This window comes from Anomalospiza imberbis, chromosome 16 (assembly GCF_031753505.1).
Source record: "Anomalospiza imberbis isolate Cuckoo-Finch-1a 21T00152 chromosome 16, ASM3175350v1, whole genome shotgun sequence".
Lineage (NCBI taxonomy): Eukaryota > Metazoa > Chordata > Aves > Passeriformes > Viduidae > Anomalospiza > Anomalospiza imberbis.
In genome coordinates this window covers 15,368,027-15,385,189 of record NC_089696.1, presented here as the reverse complement: position 1 = coordinate 15,385,189, position 17,163 = coordinate 15,368,027, and the positions used below count along the sequence as shown (strand labels likewise).

At 59.9% G+C, this 17,163-nt stretch overlaps 3 protein-coding genes across 8 annotated transcripts in view; 2 read left to right on the top strand and 1 right to left on the bottom strand.

Moving 5' to 3' along the window:
• Positions 1-17,163, top strand: part of LOC137483866 (hydroxyacylglutathione hydrolase-like protein) — a 36,682-nt gene that overhangs the window by 17,429 nt on the left and 2,090 nt on the right. The window contains exons 2-8 of one of the 3 annotated variants that reach the window (XM_068207294.1): positions 13,269-13,396; positions 14,768-14,832; positions 14,938-15,055; positions 16,025-16,133; positions 16,282-16,385; positions 16,515-16,616; positions 17,015-17,094. In XM_068207294.1, coding sequence (XP_068063395.1) covers positions 13,292-13,396; positions 14,768-14,832; positions 14,938-15,055; positions 16,025-16,133; positions 16,282-16,385; positions 16,515-16,616; positions 17,015-17,094 — 683 coding nt within the window. In that variant the 5' untranslated portion in view covers positions 13,269-13,291. Of the gene's footprint in view, positions 1-13,216; positions 13,397-14,767; positions 14,833-14,937; positions 15,056-16,024; positions 16,134-16,281; positions 16,386-16,514; positions 16,617-17,014; positions 17,095-17,163 lie in introns of those variants that run through there. The other 2 variants (XM_068207295.1, XM_068207293.1) reach the window with 2 other exon arrangements.
• On the bottom strand, positions 802-2,073 carry FAHD1 (fumarylacetoacetate hydrolase domain containing 1). Its single transcript, XM_068207296.1, has one exon. The coding sequence runs from the start codon at positions 2,071-2,073 to the stop codon at positions 1,387-1,389; it is 687 nt and encodes a 228-aa protein (XP_068063397.1). The 3' UTR covers positions 802-1,386.
• Positions 2,133-11,213, top strand: HAGH (hydroxyacylglutathione hydrolase). Of its 4 annotated transcripts, none has more exons than XM_068207279.1 (10): positions 2,151-2,267; positions 3,847-3,872; positions 5,075-5,256; positions 5,655-5,719; positions 6,523-6,640; positions 8,762-8,870; positions 9,697-9,800; positions 10,212-10,313; positions 10,550-10,629; positions 10,981-11,213. In XM_068207279.1, the coding sequence occupies exons 3-10, from the start codon at positions 5,152-5,154 to the stop codon at positions 11,078-11,080; spliced, it is 783 nt and encodes a 260-aa protein (XP_068063380.1). In that variant the 5' UTR covers positions 2,151-2,267; positions 3,847-3,872; positions 5,075-5,151; the 3' UTR covers positions 11,081-11,213. The 4 variants fall into 4 exon arrangements, with proteins under 4 accessions (XP_068063382.1, XP_068063380.1, XP_068063381.1 ...); XM_068207282.1 differs by lacking the exon at positions 2,151-2,267 and adding an exon at positions 2,268-2,368; XM_068207281.1 differs by lacking the exon at positions 3,847-3,872 and having other exon boundaries at positions 2,133-2,267.

Here is a 17,163-nt window from a genome sequence, read left to right as displayed (position 1 = left end):
TGGGTCGCAGCATCCCTCTTGTAGCAATAAATGGTTCAACACTTCCCAGCCATAACAATTCCCATTCTGCAGGGAATGTTTCCAATAACTTCATCCCAACTCTGTCAATACCCAGGGCTGGAGACCAAACTGCAAAGGATGCCCTGCTGCTGTTGCCAGAGATGGGAATGTCTGACGGGCAGGAGGAAACGCAAACAGTACAGATGCTTAATTCCACCCTTCCTCTTCCAGAACTGTTCACCCTAATGTCTACTTTAATTCTGAAGAAATTCCAAAGCAATTCTTCAATTTCTTCTCCCAGTGTGGTGTGCAGCACCCTGGACTGTGCTGCTCTCACAGAGCTGCTTCTCTTTGGGAAATAGGAATTTTCTCTGTAGAACTCCCCACTTTTAAAAACAAAGCTTTTCCTAGCAGTTATTAAGATCTGGCTCTGATAAATTGAAGTGTTTAGCTTTGGTGCTTTGCATTTATGTTAAAAAAAATCCATCTGCTTTTGTTAGAAATGAGCCAGTTCTGTGCAACCTTTGAAAATCTAGGTTTTGATGTTTGCATGGGCAGGATTTTTTAAATTATATTTTACAACTTGCTCTGTTGAATTGAAAGAGAACCCGCTGTCATGCAAACCGGTGGGGAGTGCTGCATCAGCTGGAGTTGGGAACTGGGGAAAGTTACCCAGTGTGGCTTTCAGCAGCTGGAAATACTTACATCTCCAACTGCTGCACTGCCCTGGGTAACAGCAACTGCTGCAGTTACAGTTTTACTAAAAAGACACTGAAATCGGCCAAAAGAAAAGTTTGGTGGTGATCTTTACCCATATGGTTCTTTATTCTTGATCTTTTTGCATTATTTTACTTTTAGGACATATTTAAAGCTCAGTTTAGGAAAAAACAATCTGCCAAACATCTGGCACACTTCCTGCTGCCTTTGCCCCCTGGAGTGGGAGGAAAAATCATCCTCCTTTAATTTGTATGTTTGAAAACAGCAGGGAGAAATCACAAAACTAATCCAAAAAAATCAAACATCTTTCTCTTGTAGAGGAAACTCTTTGTGAAGCTGCAACTCTTGAATTAGGGTTGCACATCTACACATAAACCTTTGATTTTCCACAGCATGGCTGAGCCCTAGCTCCTATATCATCATTTGAATAGTTCTGATCAGTAATTTTATTTTAAGGCAATACATTGGCAAAACCCATAGCATCAGCAGAAGAGAAGCACACACAGAAGGACAGCCAGGCCCATTCCCCTCTCCAGTGTCTCCGTTGCCAGTTCCCAGGTATGGTTTTGGAATTACATTTTAGATTCCGGAGCTTCTGGGCTCCACCTGCTCCAGGCTGGGCTGCACTCCAGGTGTGCTGAAGCCTCCATGGAAATGGGGCTGTGGCAGTCACACACCTCTTGGGCTCCTGGGTTCCGTGCCCTGTGCCACCTTGAACCTGACGGACACCACGTCCCTGATCCCCGCCTCGATCTCATCGTTGGCCTCCACAGCCCCGACTCCTTTGGGAGACCCCGTGAGAATCAAGTCCCCTTCCTCCAAGGTGAATATGTGGCTGATGTAGCTGATCAGGTAAGGGATGGAGAAGATCATGGAGGAGGTGTCCCCCTCCTGCCTCAGCTTCCCGTTCACCTTCAGCCAGATCTGCAGCTTGTGCGGGTCTGGGATCTTCTCCTTGGGCACGAAGTCACTGACGGGGCAAGACGAGCCGAACCCTTTGGCCAAGGTCCAGGGCAGCCCCTTCTTTTTGCACTCCTCCTGCGTGTCGCGGGCCGTCATGTCCAGGCACAGGGCGTAGCCCGCCACGTGCTCCATGGCCGCGTCCTGCGGCACGGCCTGCGCCCTCCGGCCGATGACCACCCCCAGCTCCACCTCGTGGTGCAGGTTCCGGCAGTAGTAGGGCCGCAGGATCGGGGACCCCTCCCGCACGTAGGCCGAGGAGGGCTTGAGGAAGAAGAGCGGCTCGGCGGGCAGGGCGCTGCCCATCTCCTTGGCGTGCTCCGCGTAGTTGCGCCCCACGCACACGATGTTCCTGCCCCACTCCCAGAAGCGGGACAGCGGTTTGGAGGTGGCCATGGCCGCCCTTGCCGCGTCCTTGCCGGGCCCAGCTCGGCGCCGCCGCTTCTCCCGCTCCTCCTCCGCGGGCTGAGCGGGCGGGCCGAGGCCCGGCCCCGGGGCCGGGCGGGCGCAGCGCCGCCCCCGCGCACGCCGGGCCGGGCCGGGCCGGGCCGTGCCGGCGCTGCCGCCGCCTCCTGGGGCGGACAGCCGAGGTAACCGGGCCGGGCGGGGTGCACGATGCTCCGCGGGGGCTGGCGGGGGCTCGGCGCCGCCCTGGCAGCCGGGGCCGTCCTCGGGGCCGTTCTCCGAGCCGGTACGTGCGGCGGGTGCGCCCCGGCAGGGCCGCGGGGCCGTGCGGGGCTCTCGGGCCGTGCCTGGCGGCTCCGGGCGTGCCCGGCCTTTGGGCTGACTCACGGCCCGGGCCGGCCGGGACCTGAGCCCTGCTCGGCTGCAGCCGGGGCCGTGCCGTGCCGAGCCCATCGCGGAGGCCCCGCGGAGCCCCGGAGCGCCGGTCAGTGCTCGGGGAGGAGGACGCGGGCCGGGCTGGGTTCGGCGGGTGACAGCGTGTACCGGTGATGGAACCAGCCGCAGACTGTCCGAGCTTTGCGTTTGCATTTCGGGCCTGAATCCTCAAAGCCTGTCCTGGGCTCTCTGGGAAGTCTCCCCAGGTGGTTTTGCATCACTGGGGTTTTGAGACGAGGCTGTGATGGGCGAGACTCGCCGGGGTTCTGTGCCAGGCTGGCACTGCCGCAGCTGCAGTGTGGCAGTGTGGCAGTGTCAGACCGAGCCGGTGGCAGCTCCCGGCGCTGCAGGGTGGCCGCTGCACCTTCCACGCTGCCGGGACTGCAGCTGCCCTGGGCTCGGACCCTCTTCTTGGAGCCACAAACTCGCTGGGTGTCCCAAAAACCGCTGCAGAGTGTAAAGAGTGAACGTGGTTCTTGCGGGGCGTGCAGTGACAGCCCTGCTTGAGACAGGAATTTTCCACTCTTTTATGTAATAAAGAGACTAACCCTGGAGGAAGTGCACGAAGCAGCCGGGTTCTGAGGGAACCTGCCTGCTGTCAGTGCCCAGCTGGCGTTAACACTTCCAGCTGCAGAGCCTTGCCCCTCGGCCATGCCAGCTGTGCCCACAAGCCCGGGTGGGTGATTCAGAGCCTGCTGGTGGCTGCTCTCCCACTCCTCTGCTCCAGGCCTGCAGTCAGGAGGGACGTGGGACAAAGCTGAGTGAGAAGTCACTGGGCATTAATGACTTCTGGGGCAGAGCTGTGTGGGTGACACGGTCTGAGCGTCGCCAGGGAGCTCCTCGGGGCTGGACGGTCCGAGCAGTGCGTGAGCAGCTCCCTGCTCCGCTCCTGAGCTGCAGATGGCAACTCGCAGCGCATGAGTTTCGTTCTTGGTGGATGTTTTCTCATTCCTTTGTTGAAATTACATGTTTGGAAACATTTCCTTATGTGGTGCAGCTTGTTTGTTTGTTTGGTAAGAATTGCAAATTACACACGTAGAGAGACTGTGGGATCCAGGCCAAGGTTAGAGACGGTTGGTTCATAGGAAAGAAGCGTCTGAAGTATGCGAATATTTCCTTTGAGTTGAAGTTAAGGTTGGATTGTTTCCTTTTGTTTGGTTGTATTTTTTCCTAGCTGGTGTCTGGCCTGCAAACAAACACCCAGTATAGATAACTCTTGTGACTGACAGCATCCAAAAGTTCTCCCTGTTGGCGAGCAGTTGTTTTTTGGGCATTTTTTCCCCATCAAAGAATAGTAAGGGCTTTTTTTTGGTGTTCTTTTTTTGAAAGGAGTCTTCTCCAGAGGAGCACTGCAGGTAGGATGCTTCTCCCAATACTGTAAATACCCAGTGCATTGTCCTTTGTGGGTTTCTTTTTTTTTGATTTTTGAGCACTATGTTTAATTTCACTGGTTCCCCTTCCCTCATGAGCAGGGATGGTGGAGGTGGAAGGGGAAGAAGCTCTGGGCAGGGTGGTTGTGCCAGAGGGCCCTGACAGCTCCCTGTGCCTGGGCTGGGCTGGCAGCAGCAGCAGATCTGCAGCACTTTGGGGCTCCTGCAGAGCTGCTCTTATCAGGGGTGGGCAGGCTGGGGACAGAGGGACAGGGTGAGCACCAGCACGGGGACCCCTCCCTGTGGCACGGAGGGAGGTGGCCAAGCAGGAAAGTCAGGAGCCTTTGGGAGAGTCAGTGGTGCAGAATAAAATGGGTGTGAGCCAGCACGGGCACCTCTGGGTTGTGCAAGCACCTCGTGGGTGCTCAGACAGCAGTTCCTGACCTGCAGGGCCCCAGCAGTGCCAGACCTCATTGTCTTTGCTTCCTTTCCTTCAGTTTCCTGTGGTAGCCCCTCTTAAGGTTGGTTATTTCTTTAAGAGCCCGTGCACTGAGCAGTGGAGACCAGGTTATTTGCATCTGGAATTTGCTGCTTGGATCTGATTAAACATTGAACCCAAAGCAAACATGGGAGCTCTGGTGTTGCATCAGGGCAGGCATGAGCAAGAGCCCCGTGTTACCTGGTCAGGTAGGGAGCCTTCCTCCCTTGGAGAGCCTGTTTTCTCTCCATGAGCAGTGCAGGATGACATTTCCCCCAGAAATACAAACCTGATATTTCTGTTGGAGCAGTGTATGCATTTCTGTATTTCTCTTTTTTTTTTTCTTTTTGCCCTCCTTCCTTCTTCATTTTTGTTTTTTGGCTCTAACATGCCTTTTGTGCCTTTTTTGCAAAGTCACTGTCCCGGGCTGACCTTTGGCCAGCTCCATTCTGCTCTCCTGCCCCTTGAAATCTCCTCTCTGATCCGAGTGCAGAGTTGTCCCTGCATGGAAAGCTAAGTGTCCTGTCCTTCTCAGGGCAGCTGTGGAGCACCCAGAGCCTTGAGGGCACCAGGTTTTGTCCCGTGGTGGCCTCCCTCCTCGTGTCTGAAGGAGGCAGGTCGGGCTGTGCTGTGAGCTGGGGCGCCTGCCATGCCCTGTCCCACCTGTCCCCCTCCCAGGGCTGAGCTTTGGCTGGTTTTGGGTGCCCAGGTCCAGCACAGCTGCGAGCTAAATTCCTGCACACGGAGCACGAGCTGAGGGAGCCCAAGACAGTGAGCCAGGCCGACATGAAGGTGGAAATCCTGCCAGCCCTCACTGACAACTACATGTACCTCCTCATCGACCAGGACACCAGGGAGGCTGCCATCGTTGACCCCGTGCAGCCCCAGAAGGTAACGCTCCCCTGGCTCTGGGGTGGCCTTCCAGGGTGTCCTTCCAGGAGGGAACGAGCCCCATGCTGCCTCAGGTGTGGGGGAAAGGCTGGGAGGGCTGGCTGTGCACAGGGACAGCCAGGGGTCACCCCAGGGATAGCTGTGTCCCTCACCCTAGGGACAGCTGTGTCCCTCACTCCCTCCAGGAATTACTGACCTGGTTTGGGATTTTGGCCTTAATTTGATGTAGGGCAGAAAAGGGAAATGGGTCAGAGCTCTTGTGTTGCACTCTTACCTCCAGCCTGGGTGGGATGAGCTCCTGCAGAGCTGCTGTGGCTCTCACTCCTGTGTCCAGGTGCCACCAGGGGTGCTGCCAGCTCGTCCCATGGTGTAACTGTCCTCCCGTGTCCCTCCTGCAGGTTTTGGATGCAGTCAAAAAGCACGGCGTGAAGCTGACCACTGTCCTGACCACACACCACCACTGGTAACCACCCCGTCCTGGTCCCTCACTCACACAGAGCCAGGAGCTGCTGCTCTCCTGGATCCAGGTGATCCCTGAGCAGCAGCTGAGGCGTGGGCAGAAGGATCAGAGCTCATTCCTTTGGCCTTGCTCTGACCAGAGGCCTTGTGCAGAGCTGTGTGTCAGTGCCTTTCACCTTTACAATCCTGATTTTTCCGGGGAGCCAGTGCAGTGACTGGGTGTGGAGGCAGCTGTGGGGTGTGGGAGGGGGCACACTGGTGCTGAGGAGCCAGGACAGGCCCCCAGGCCTCCTGCAGTCAGCATCGTGGGAGGATCACACAGGTGCAGGTCAGCTCTGCCAGGGGTGTAAAATGAACGTTTTGCTGTAGTAACCTGTCTGTGGGTCAGAGTGGAGCCACCTCTGTGGCTGGAGAGTGAAACAACCAGCCCTGAGCTGGACAAACCAGCAGCTCAGCAGAGCTGGGCTCTGGGGTGTCTGTGTGCCTGCTCCCTGGTGTTTTGTGGGATGCTGGGTTGCACATTTTCCACTCACCCCATTCCCTCCCTGCCCCAGTTACTGGAGAGGTGACTGGGAGCCCCTAAGGCAGCTGTTTCCCAGCTGGGGATAGATTTGTCAGGGATTGATTCCCCCTCTGACTGCCCTAATTACTGGAGAAAACATCTCCACTCCTGCTGTCGTGGCCTGTCCTTGGCTGTGAGGAGTGATAGCTCCTGGGAGAGGGCTGGATCAGGAATGATCACCTGGAGCTGACCACTGACCAATAAATCTGTGTTCATCCCTCCCCAAATCCCTTTTTCCCCTTCAGGGACCACGCTGGAGGCAACGAGAAGCTGGTGAAGATGGAGCCGGGGCTGCGCGTGTACGGGGGGGACAGCAGGGTGGGGGCCCTGACCCAGAGAGTGTCCCACCTGACAGCTCTCAAGGTAAAGGGAGGGGCTGCAGGGCTCCGGGCACCCCCTCCTTGTGGCACAGCTGTGTTCCCACCTGAGCCGGGCAGCTCTGGTCCCTCTGAACACCCCTGGCACGTGATGGGTGCTTGAAATGCAGCTTTCCCCCTTTTCCTGGGGACTGCGACCCCTCTGCCTTGTGTGAGGACAGCACTGAGGGACGTGGGACATGCTGGGTGTCCCTGTGCAGCTGGGGGACAGGGCAGGGGCTGTGGGACAGGGATGGTGTGACAGGGACAGTGTGACAGGGCAGGGACGGTGTGACAGGGACAGTGTGACAGGACAGGGACAGTGTGACAGGGACAGTGTGACAGGGCAGGGATGGTGTGATAGGGCTGTGTGACAGGGACAGTGTGACAGGGCAGGGACGGTGTGACAGGGACAGTGTGACAGGGCAGGAATGGTGTGACAGGGACAGTGTGATAGGACAGGGACAGTGTGACAGGGATGGTGTGACAGGGACAGTGTGACAGGGATGGTGTGACAGGGCAGGGATGGTGTGACGGGGGCTGTGTGACAGGACAGGGACAGTGTGACAGGGACAGTGTGACAGGGCAGGGATGGTGTGACGGGGGCTGTGTGACAGGACAGGGACAGTGTGACAGGGCAGGGATGGTGTGATGGGGGCTGTGTGACAGGGACAGTGTGACAGGGCAGGGATGGTGTGATAGGGCTGTGTGACAGGGACAGTGTGACAGGGCAGGGACGGTGTGACAGGGACAGTGTGACAGGGCAGGAATGGTGTGACAGGGACAGTGTGATAGGACAGGGACAGTGTGACAGGGATGGTGTGACAGGGACAGTGTGACAGGGATGGTGTGACAGGGCAGGGATGGTGTGACGGGGGCTGTGTGACAGGACAGGGACAGTGTGACAGGGACAGTGTGACAGGGCAGGGATGGTGTGACGGGGGCTGTGTGACAGGACAGGGACAGTGTGACAGGGCAGGGATGGTGTGATGGGGGCTGTGTGACAGGGACAGTGTGACAGGGCAGGGATGGTGTGATGGGGCTGTGTGACAGGGACAGTGTGACAGGACAGGGACAGTGTGACAGGGATGGTGTGACAGGACAGGGATGGTGTGACAGGGACAGTGTGACAGGACAGGGACAGTGTGACAGGGATGGTGTGACAGGGCAGGGATGGTGTGAGAGGGGCTGTGTGACAGGGACAGTGTGACAGGGCAGGGATGGTGTGACAGGGACAGTGTGACAGGGCAGGGATGGTGTGACAGGGACAGTGTGACAGGACAGGGATGGTGTGACAGGGATGGTGTGACAGGACAGGGATGGTGTGACAGGGACAGTGTGACAGGACAGGGACAGTGTGACAGGGATGGTGTGACAGGGCAGGGATGGTGTGAGAGGGGCTGTGTGACAGGGACAGTGTGACAGGGCAGGGATGGTGTGAGAGGGGCTGTGTGACAGGGACAGTGTGACAGGGCAGGGACAGTGTGACAGGGACAGTGTGACAGGACAGGGATTGTGCTCCGCCAGGAGCACAGCGAGCACTGAACGGATCCGGGTGTTCCTGTGGGATGGCGGCTGGGATGTGGGTGAGGAGGGCAGTGCCAGCTGCCTGCGTGGCTGTCCCCTGGCTGCAGCAGCCTGGCTGCTTGCAGGAGAGCTGGCAGGTGCCAGCACTGCTGGGAAAGGTGCAGGCAGGCGTGAAGGGCACTGCTGGCCCCGGGTGCACCCCGGGAGGGGCAGCACAGGAAGGTGGGCAGATGAGGCTGTGATTAATCCTTGCCTTTTCCTCAGTGCCATCCACTTCTCCCCTTCAGCTCCGTTTCTGTTTGGAGCTTTTTTCACGCTCCATCAGCTTTGTTTAGGATTCTCTGTTGGCTCTTGCTGCCAACCGGGCTTTGAGTCCCTGTGCATGGAAATGAAAGGATCTGGCAGTTCCCTTTGTCAGGACAGCTGCTTGGAGGAAACAGCTCCCTGCCACAGCCCTGCCTCCCTGGGCTCTCCCAGGAGCTGAGCTGGTGCTTCCTGGCCAGACTGGGGCAGATTTAGGACCCTTAGAGCACTAAGAGTAGCAGTTCTTTCCTAACCATGCAATTGCAGCTTCAGCTGTAGTGTTCTGCCTTCTTCCCAGGTGGGATCTCTAAGTGTGAAATGCCTCAGTACGCCGTGTCACACCTCGGGACACATCTGTTATTATGTGACTAAGCCAAATAGCTCCGAGCCACCTGCAGTTTTTACAGGTGAGGAGTTGGGAGGTCCCCTTGCAAAAATAGAAGCTCCCCCTCTGCCTGGGTGCCTCTGGCTCTGGATGTGCTTCCCTCCTTTCCTGCCAGGGCAGTTGCTTAACATCCACATCTTGCTCCCCTTTCCAAGCAGGAGTTGTAGGTGGAGCTGGGGAAGCCCCTCTGGATTTGTCAGCCAGGGCTGCACACCCTGCAGGCAACATCAAGAGCAAGCCCTGGATGTGTCCTACATCCAGCGTTTTTTTTTTTTTTTCCTGGAAAAAAGAGCTGTTGGTTTCCTGTCTCAGGCCAAACTGGCTGATCCCAGACCCTGTTGCTTTTCCATATATCTGTGCTCACGTCTGACAGCAGAGAGAGAGAACAGGGGAGTCAGAGAGGGCTGGTGCTGGTGGCCAGGGCCTGGATCCTGGTTTGGGGAGAAGGATTCCCCTTCCCTGGGGCTGTGCTTCATCCCAGAGCTCACAGAAGCTCCTGCATGGAAGAGAAAGAGGCTTAAACAAGATTTTAGGGAGCACTGGGGAGAAAATAGTGGCGACTCGTCTTTGTTCAGTTTCACAGCAAAGAACAAGTGTTCCTTGTCCCCTGTAGGAGGGACAGCAGGGGACAGGGGCTGCCCTCAGGTAGGAGGTGCTGGCAGGAGGTGCCTAGGGAGATTTCCTGCCTCAGCAGCCACGTTTGCCACCAGGGTTGATGTGGCACCGAGTGGCACGGCCTGGCTGTCCCCGTGCTCCTGCTGCTGTGCTGGGGCAGCAGTGGCAGGGCTGAGCCCTCAGGCTGGCTGTGGGCAGCCTGCGGTGGGCCTGATGGCGTGTCACCCCTGCAGGTGACACCCTGTTCGTGGCCGGCTGTGGGAAGTTCTTCGAGGGCACCCCGGACGAGATGTACAAGGCACTGATTGAGATTTTGGGCAGCCTGGACCCCAGAACGGTACAAACCTCTCCTTTTGTGTGAGTGAGCCAGCCCAAACCAGCACACAGTGCAGAGAAACGCCCGGGGAGTGCTGCTGTTCAGAGAGGCTCTCTGTGTGTGCGAGGAATGAATGCTTACAGGAATTCTGGATAGCTGCAGTGCTCTGGAAAGGATTTGCCTGCCCCAAATGTGTTTGTGCTTTGTGGGGAAAGAGCAGGGGCTGGTTATTAAAGGCTGCTGAGCTGGGACATGGGGCTCTCTCATCTGTTCAGCTGGCAGCTTGTCCTGCCTGCTGAGTCCTGGCACTTGTGCCTGTCTCCAGCGGGGGGTGTTGGGTTGAGTGTGTTGTTCCTGCTGTGCTGGTGGCACCTGGCACTCCCCCTTGGTGGCTTTGGAGTCCCCAGTGTCACTGTCCCTTCCTCTTCCCAGAGAGTTTACTGTGGCCACGAGTACACCATCAACAACCTCAAGTTTGCTCGGCACGTGGAGCCCGGTAACCCCAGCATCCAGGAGAAGCTGGCCTGGGCCAAGGTGAGCTGCTCCTCCTTTCCCTGCACACAGAGCCCTGCTGAGGAGGTGGCGGAGAGGAGACAGTGCTGGGGAGAAGCAGAGGCAGTTAAGAGCCACGAGCTGCAGGATGCTGGGGAGCAGGGTTTGGCTGTGCCCACAGTTTGCTGTCTGGGCGAGGAGTTCCCTGCCGTGTTCTGTGCAGGACACTCCTGTTGCCCAGGATTTGCTGGTGGAGCAGCACTGTGTCCCTCTTGCAGGCCCAGTACGACAGTGGGGAGCCCACCATCCCCTCCACCATCGCCGAGGAGTTCACCTACAACCCCTTCATGAGAGTGAGGTAGGGAGCCCCTGCTGCGGGGGGCTGTGGGAAGGAGGGGCTGGCCCAGTGCCTCCCACACTCCTGCCTGGATGCCTCCAAGACTCTCACTGCCTGTCCTGGCAGAAGGTTCCTGGATTTGGGGGTTGTGCTGAGCATCATTCCCAAAGCAGGCTTTGTTGGGTCCTGTTCCTTCATCCAGCAGATGGAGGCTGCTGGGGCACAAAAGTGCCATTTCCTCCTGAGCCTTCAAGCCAGGCCTGAGAGCTGTGCCAAAGCGCAGTCTCTGATGCTGAAGTGCAGCCTTGAACCCTGACCCTGGTGCCTCCACAGCTGGGATTCCATCCTGACCCTGCTCTTCCCTCCTGGCAGGGAGAAGTCAGTCCAGGACCACGCCAGGGAGAGCGACCCTGTGCGGGCCATGGGGGCCATCAGGAAAGAGAAGGACAACTTCAGAGTGCCCAAGGACTGAGCCCTGCCTGCATCACTTTAATCATCACTTTAATGTCACTTCAAGTGTCACTTAGACCATTCAGATGTTTTAGGAGTCAAATCTTCTGTCGTGGTTGAGACAAGTTTTATTTAGGTTTTTTGTTTTGTTTTAATTAATGAGGAAAAAAAAGCACTTTGCCCTTGTTGAGATGTTCTACAGCATATTTATATTATGATGAAGAATATTTATCCTCCTCTTGCTGTCTCTCAAGCTGTCACGTGTCACCTGCAGATCATTGTGCAAGTGTTGGTGTGAGACTCGAGGCTGGGCAGGATCAAACCATGAGGTTTAGGAAGAAGCTGTCATTTCTCTGGGAGCTTGCTGTTCTTGCAGAAGGTGGGACTGAGATGCCTTTGTGTGAAGCAGAGACCAAACGCGGGAGCCGAAGATTTCAATGTTTCCTCCATGCTGCTACTTCAGCATTCTGGGTGTCCTCCTGGCTCCACTAAAACCAGTTCCAGGGACAGAGCTGCTGTGCCAGTGCTGCTTCAGGGAGCCCCACGGGCTGGTCTGGCTCTGGGAGTGGCTCTGGGGCCATCCAGCTGCTCTCTTGTCCCTGGCATTGCTGTGCTTGCACCCTTTGAGTCCCGAGGCTGTTGCATGAACCTGCTCCCTGCTCTCCCCCGTGCCCTGTGTGTGACCTGTGCCAGCCCACAAACCAGCCAGGGGTTTGGCTGGTGGCTCAGAATGCAGGACCAGCCACTCCTGGTGAGTGACTGTCCCCCTGAGCTGTGGTGACACCCCTGCAGCAGGCCTGGGGCCTGGGAGTGACAGGCAGCTGAGCAGTTGTTACCTGTCCCCAGGGTGAGCAGGGATGTGGGGTGGCACCAGGTCTCTTTTTGCTTTAAAATGCTGAATTTTATGTAGTTCAGAGAGAAAAGTGGTGCCTAAAGCTGTGGTGTCTCCTGGAACGCTGTGCTGCCACACCAGAGTGTGACTGTCCTGATGAGTGTGACTGCCCTGAGGGCTGGGCAGAGGGGAAATAAAGAATGCCTGGAAGCAGAGGTTGTTAACTCACAGATTTATTAATTTCTTGGGTTTGGACTAGAGATTGAAGTCAACCAACTCGGGAGTGCCATTCTACCTAATCCTGGGGTGAGTGGGTGGCATTGTGGGGACCCCAGGGGCTTTAGTGGCAGCTGTATTTTTGTGAAAGGGAACAGAGAAGGTTCAGCCCTGGTTTTGCTGCCTGTGAGTGCCAGTCCTTCCTCAAAAGTGGCATTTGGGCCTCTCAGGACAAGAGGGATGTGGAGGGGCTGGAGTGTGACCAGGGAAGGGATCAGGGCTGGGGAAGGGGCTGGAGCCCCAGGAAGGGCTGAGGGAGCTGGGAAGGGGCTCAGCCTGGAGAAAAGGAGGCTCAGGGGGGACCTTGTGGCTCTGCACAGCTCCTGATGGAGGGGACAGCCGGGGGGATCGGGCTCTGCTCCAGGGAACAGGGACAGGAGGAGAGGGAACGGCCCCAGGCTGGGCCAGGGGAGCTCAGGGTGGATATTTGGGAGAATTTCCTCCTGGAGGGGCTGTCCAGCCCTGGCACGGCTGCCCAGGGCAGGGGTGGAGTCCCCATCCCTGAGGGGATTTAACAGCCCTGTGGATGTGGCACTTGGGGACATGGGACAGTGGTGGCTTTGGGTTTGGGGGGGAATGGTTGGACTCTGTCTCAGAGGACTTTTCCAGCCTCAACAATTCCGCGTGGGGACCATGGTCAGCCCTGCCCCAGCCCTGGTGTCCGGCTGGGGAAGCTCAGCTCTGCTCCTGCCCCCTGTGCCTTTGGGGTAGCTGCACTCGGGGTGGGACCCTGGCCCTGGAGCAGAGACCCTGCCGGACCGCCCGCAGGAGTTCCAGTGTCCGGCACCACCCTGCCCCTTGTCCCTCCAGTGCCACCGGTGCCACCGGTGCCAGCACGCCCCATCCCTCCCCTCGTCCCCCGCTGGCCCTGGGGGCAGGAGCCGATTTTGGGGACAGGGCTGGGGGTTCCCCTCCTTCCTCCAGCCCGGGGGGTGTCAGGATGCGCCGCGGGACCCCAGGGTGGCGCAGGGGCTGTCCCCTGTCCCCGGAGCCGCGGTGGCCGCGCCGTGCGGGCTCTGCCCGCCCCACGCTGCGTGACCCGCCCCGCACACGGCAGGGACCGCCCCGGGGGTGGCGCTGGGGACACGCCGGGGTCCCGCAGCCCCTCCGCGTGTCCCCGGGGCCATGAAGGTGAAGGTGATCTCCGTGCTGGAGGACAACTACATGTACCTGGTGATCGAGGAGAGCACCCGCCACGCCGTGGCCGTGGACGCCGCGGTCCCCAAGAGGGTGAGCGGGTCCCCGGGGTGGGGGGGGGGGTGGCGGTGGCCCCACGGCGCTCGTGGGACATCGCCCGGGCAGGACAGAGCCCTCCAGCCCCGCGGGGTGTGCGGTGGGACCCCCCTGCCCGGCCCCGGGCGCTGCGGGGTCCCTGAGCCGCTCCCTGCCCGCGCCGCGCCCCGCACAGCCCGCGGCAAAGCGGGGTAACCGCAGAGAGACTGCGGAGCGGCGGCCCCTGCCCGGCCCCGTTCTCCGCGACCCCCGAGCCGCTGTGCCCGGAGTGCCCGGTGCCAGCCCTCAGCACTGTGCCCGCTGTCCCCGGTGCCAGCCCTTATCGCTGTCCCCGGTGTCCCCCCTCAGCGCTGTCCCCGGTGCCAGCCCTCATCGCTGTGCCCGCTGTCCCCGGTGCCAGCCCTCAGTGCTGTGCCCGGTGTCCCCCCTCAGCGCTGTGCCCGCTGTCCCCGGTGCCAGCCCTCAGCGCTGTCCCCGGTGCCAGCCCTCAGCGCTGTCCCCCGTGCCAGCCCTCATCGCTGTGCCTGGTGCCAGCCCTCAGCGCTGTGCCCAGTGTCCCCGGTGCCGACCCCCGTGCCGCTGTGCCCGGTGTCCCCGGTGTCCCCCCTCATCGCTGTGCCCGGTGTCCCCGGTGTCCCCCGTGCCAGCCCTCAGCGCTGTCCCCGGTGTCCCCCTTCAGCGCTGTCCCCGGTGTCCCCCCTCAGCGCTGTCCCCGGTGCCAGCCCTCAGCGCTGTGCCCGGTGTCCCTGGTGTCCCCCCTCAGCGCTGTCCCCGGTGCCAGCCCTCAGCGCTGTGCCCGGTGTCCCTGGTGTCCCCCCTCAGCGCTGTCCCCGGTGCCAGCCCTCATCGCTGTGCCCAGTGTCCCCGGTGCCAGCCCTCAGCGCTGTGCCCGGTGTCCCCGGTGCCAGCCCTCATCGCTGTGCCCGGTGTCCCCCCTCAGCGCTGTCCCCGGTGTCCCCGGTGCCAGCCCTCGGCGCTGTCGCGCGTTTTCAGCGTTTGCTGCTGACTCGGGCATTTCCTGCTTCGCTCCTGGCCCTCAGTGCTCCGTTCGCATCCGGAGCCTCCCGGCAGCCGTGCCGGGGCTGGCAGTGCCCTGTGGCCCTCGCCGTGGCCGGGGTGGGTGGCACCGTGCTCTCCTCCGTGCCTTCCCTCAGAAAGCACCGGCCAAAAACGCCCCCGTGGCCGTGGCATCGGCGCGGTCCCCTGCCCCTGCTGCGCTCAGGGTCTCGCCTCCGTGCCCCCCTCCGCCTGGGGCTCCTCAGGGTGCGCTTTTGGGGGGCTCCCCTGCCTGCTGGCACAGGGGACAGGTCACGGTGCGGGTGTGTGTCACCTCCCCTGCCCTCTCAGCGCTGCTCTGCTCCCTTGCAGCTGCTGGAGATCATCAGGAAGGAGGACGTGGAGCTCAGGGCCATCCTCACCACCCACCATCACTGGTAGGTGAGGCCAGCTGGGGGTGGCCGTGTCCCCACGGGGACGGTGCCGGTTCCCAGTCCCAATCCCAATCCCAATCCCAATCCCAATCCCTGCTCTGCCCTCAGGGACCACGCCAGGGGCAATGAGGAGCTGGCGCAGCTGCTGCCGGGCCTGCAGGTGTTCGGGGCTGACGAGCGCATCGGGGCCCTCACACACAGGGTCAGCCACGGCCAGGAGCTCGCGGTGCGTGTGGGGGACACTGGGGGACATCGGGGACACCGGAGCCCACACACGGCTCCTCCTGCTGCGTGGGGTGGGGCTGTGGTCCCCACTGGGGTGGCCAGAGTGGAGTGGAGTGGTCACACTGTCCCCAGTGGAGTGGCCAGTGGGGAGTGCAGTGGGGTGGTCACACTGTCCCCAGTGGGGAGCAGAGTGGGGTGGTCACACTGTCCCCAGTGGAGTGGCCAGTGGGGAGTGCAGTGGGGTGGTCACACTGTCCCCAGTGGAGTGGCCAGTGGGGAGTGCAGTGGGGTGGTCGCACTGTCCCCAGTGGAGTGGCCAGTGGGCAGTGCAGTGGGGTGGTCGCACTGTCCCCAGTGGGAAGTGCAGTGGGGTGGTCACACTGTCCCCAGTGGAGTGGCCAGTGGGGAGTGCAGTGGGGTGGTCACACTGTCCCCAGTGGGGAGTGCAGTGGAGTGGTCACACTGTCCCCAGTGGGGAGTGCAGTGGGGTGGTCACACTGTCCCCAGTGGAGTGGCCAGTGGGGAGTGCAGTGGGGTGGTCACACTGTCCCCAGTGGGGAGTGCAGTGGGGTGGTCGCACTGTCCCCAGTGGGGAGTGCAGTGGGGTGGTCGCACTGTCCCCAGTGGGAAGTGCAGTGGGGTGGTCACACTGTCCCCAGTGGTCCCCAGCAGGGTTGGTGCTGCTGGGCCGTGCTCAGCTCTTGGTGTCCTGGGGTGGGTGCAGATGTGGCCCCACGGATTCAAGGCTGGGATGGAGGAGGAGCCTCATCCCAATCCCAGCCTGTTTAGGGTTGTGCTGGAGGCTCCCACCCTCTCCTGGGGCCAGGTCCCAAATGCCATCGGGGCAGACACAGCTGCCCCCATCCGAAGCCCCATCAGATCTGTGACCTGCTGGGCCCCAGGCAGGCGTGGGGAGGTCTGGGGGGTCTGTTTGTCCCCCGCAGCGGAACCCTGACCCTCTGTCCCCCAGTTCGGGTCCATCAGGGTGAGGTGTCTCTTCACCCCGTGCCACACCTCGGGCCACATGTGCTACTTCATGTGGGAGGACGACTCCCAGGATGCTCCAGCTCTTTTCTCAGGTAGCCCCCCTGCCCACATGGCCCCTGTGGCTTTTGGGGACACACTCCCTGTGTGCTGCCTGTTCCCTCCACCCAGCGCTGCTGGGGTGACCCTGGCACCCCCATCCCCGGCCCTGGGGCCCCTCGGTGCCCACCCCCTGTCCCACAGGTGACACCCTGTTCGTGGGGGGCTGCGGGCAGTTCTTCGAGGGCACGGCGGAGCAGATGCACACCAACCTCACCCAGATCCTGGGGGCTCTGCCCAAGGACACGGTGAGTGCCCTCCCTTCCCAGCCCGGGGGGCTCCTTGGGCCGGGAGGGGGCTCGGGGCAGGGATCCCGGGCTGGGACCTGCCCTGATCCCTGGCATCAGAGCGGCTCTGATGCCAGGTGCCTCCTGCAGAAGGTTTTCTGTGGCCACGAATGCACCATCAGGAACCTCAAATTCGCCTTGAAGGTGGAGCCAGAGAATGAAATGGTGAAGGAGAAGCTGGCGTGGGCCAGAGTAAGTGGCGGTGCCCCCTGTGCCAGGGCGGGACCCGGGCTGTGGGATGGCAGCAGGGTTTGGATGCCGCTGTTGAGCCAGGGCCGGGCGAAATGACTCGCAGGATTTCAGAAGGCAAAATGAGCGTTTATTCAAAAGCACCTCTCTCTTTTATAGAGAACATCGTGAACATTCATTCCATTGGTCTTACAGTAAAAACATTTCACCTGATTGGTACCCTGGACTTGGGTCAGTGTGGTAGAGCAGATCTATAAGCAATGTGAACGGAAAGCAAGAAAACAGATTGTTTACATTCCTCTCACACTTTTCCCCAGGCTTAGCCTGGCAGAAATCTTTCTCTTTTTCTCTCTGACTGAACTGGGAATATCCACATTTGGACACCTCTGTTCTCCTGGCAGCAGCGGGATGACGAGGACCTGCCCACGGTGCCCTCCACGCTGCAGGAGGAGTTCCTGTACAACCCCTTCCTGCGGGTCACGTAAGCACTGCTGAGCTCCTGCCCCAAACCCGCTCCTCTTCCCCTCCAGCATCACCTCTGTTCCCAAAA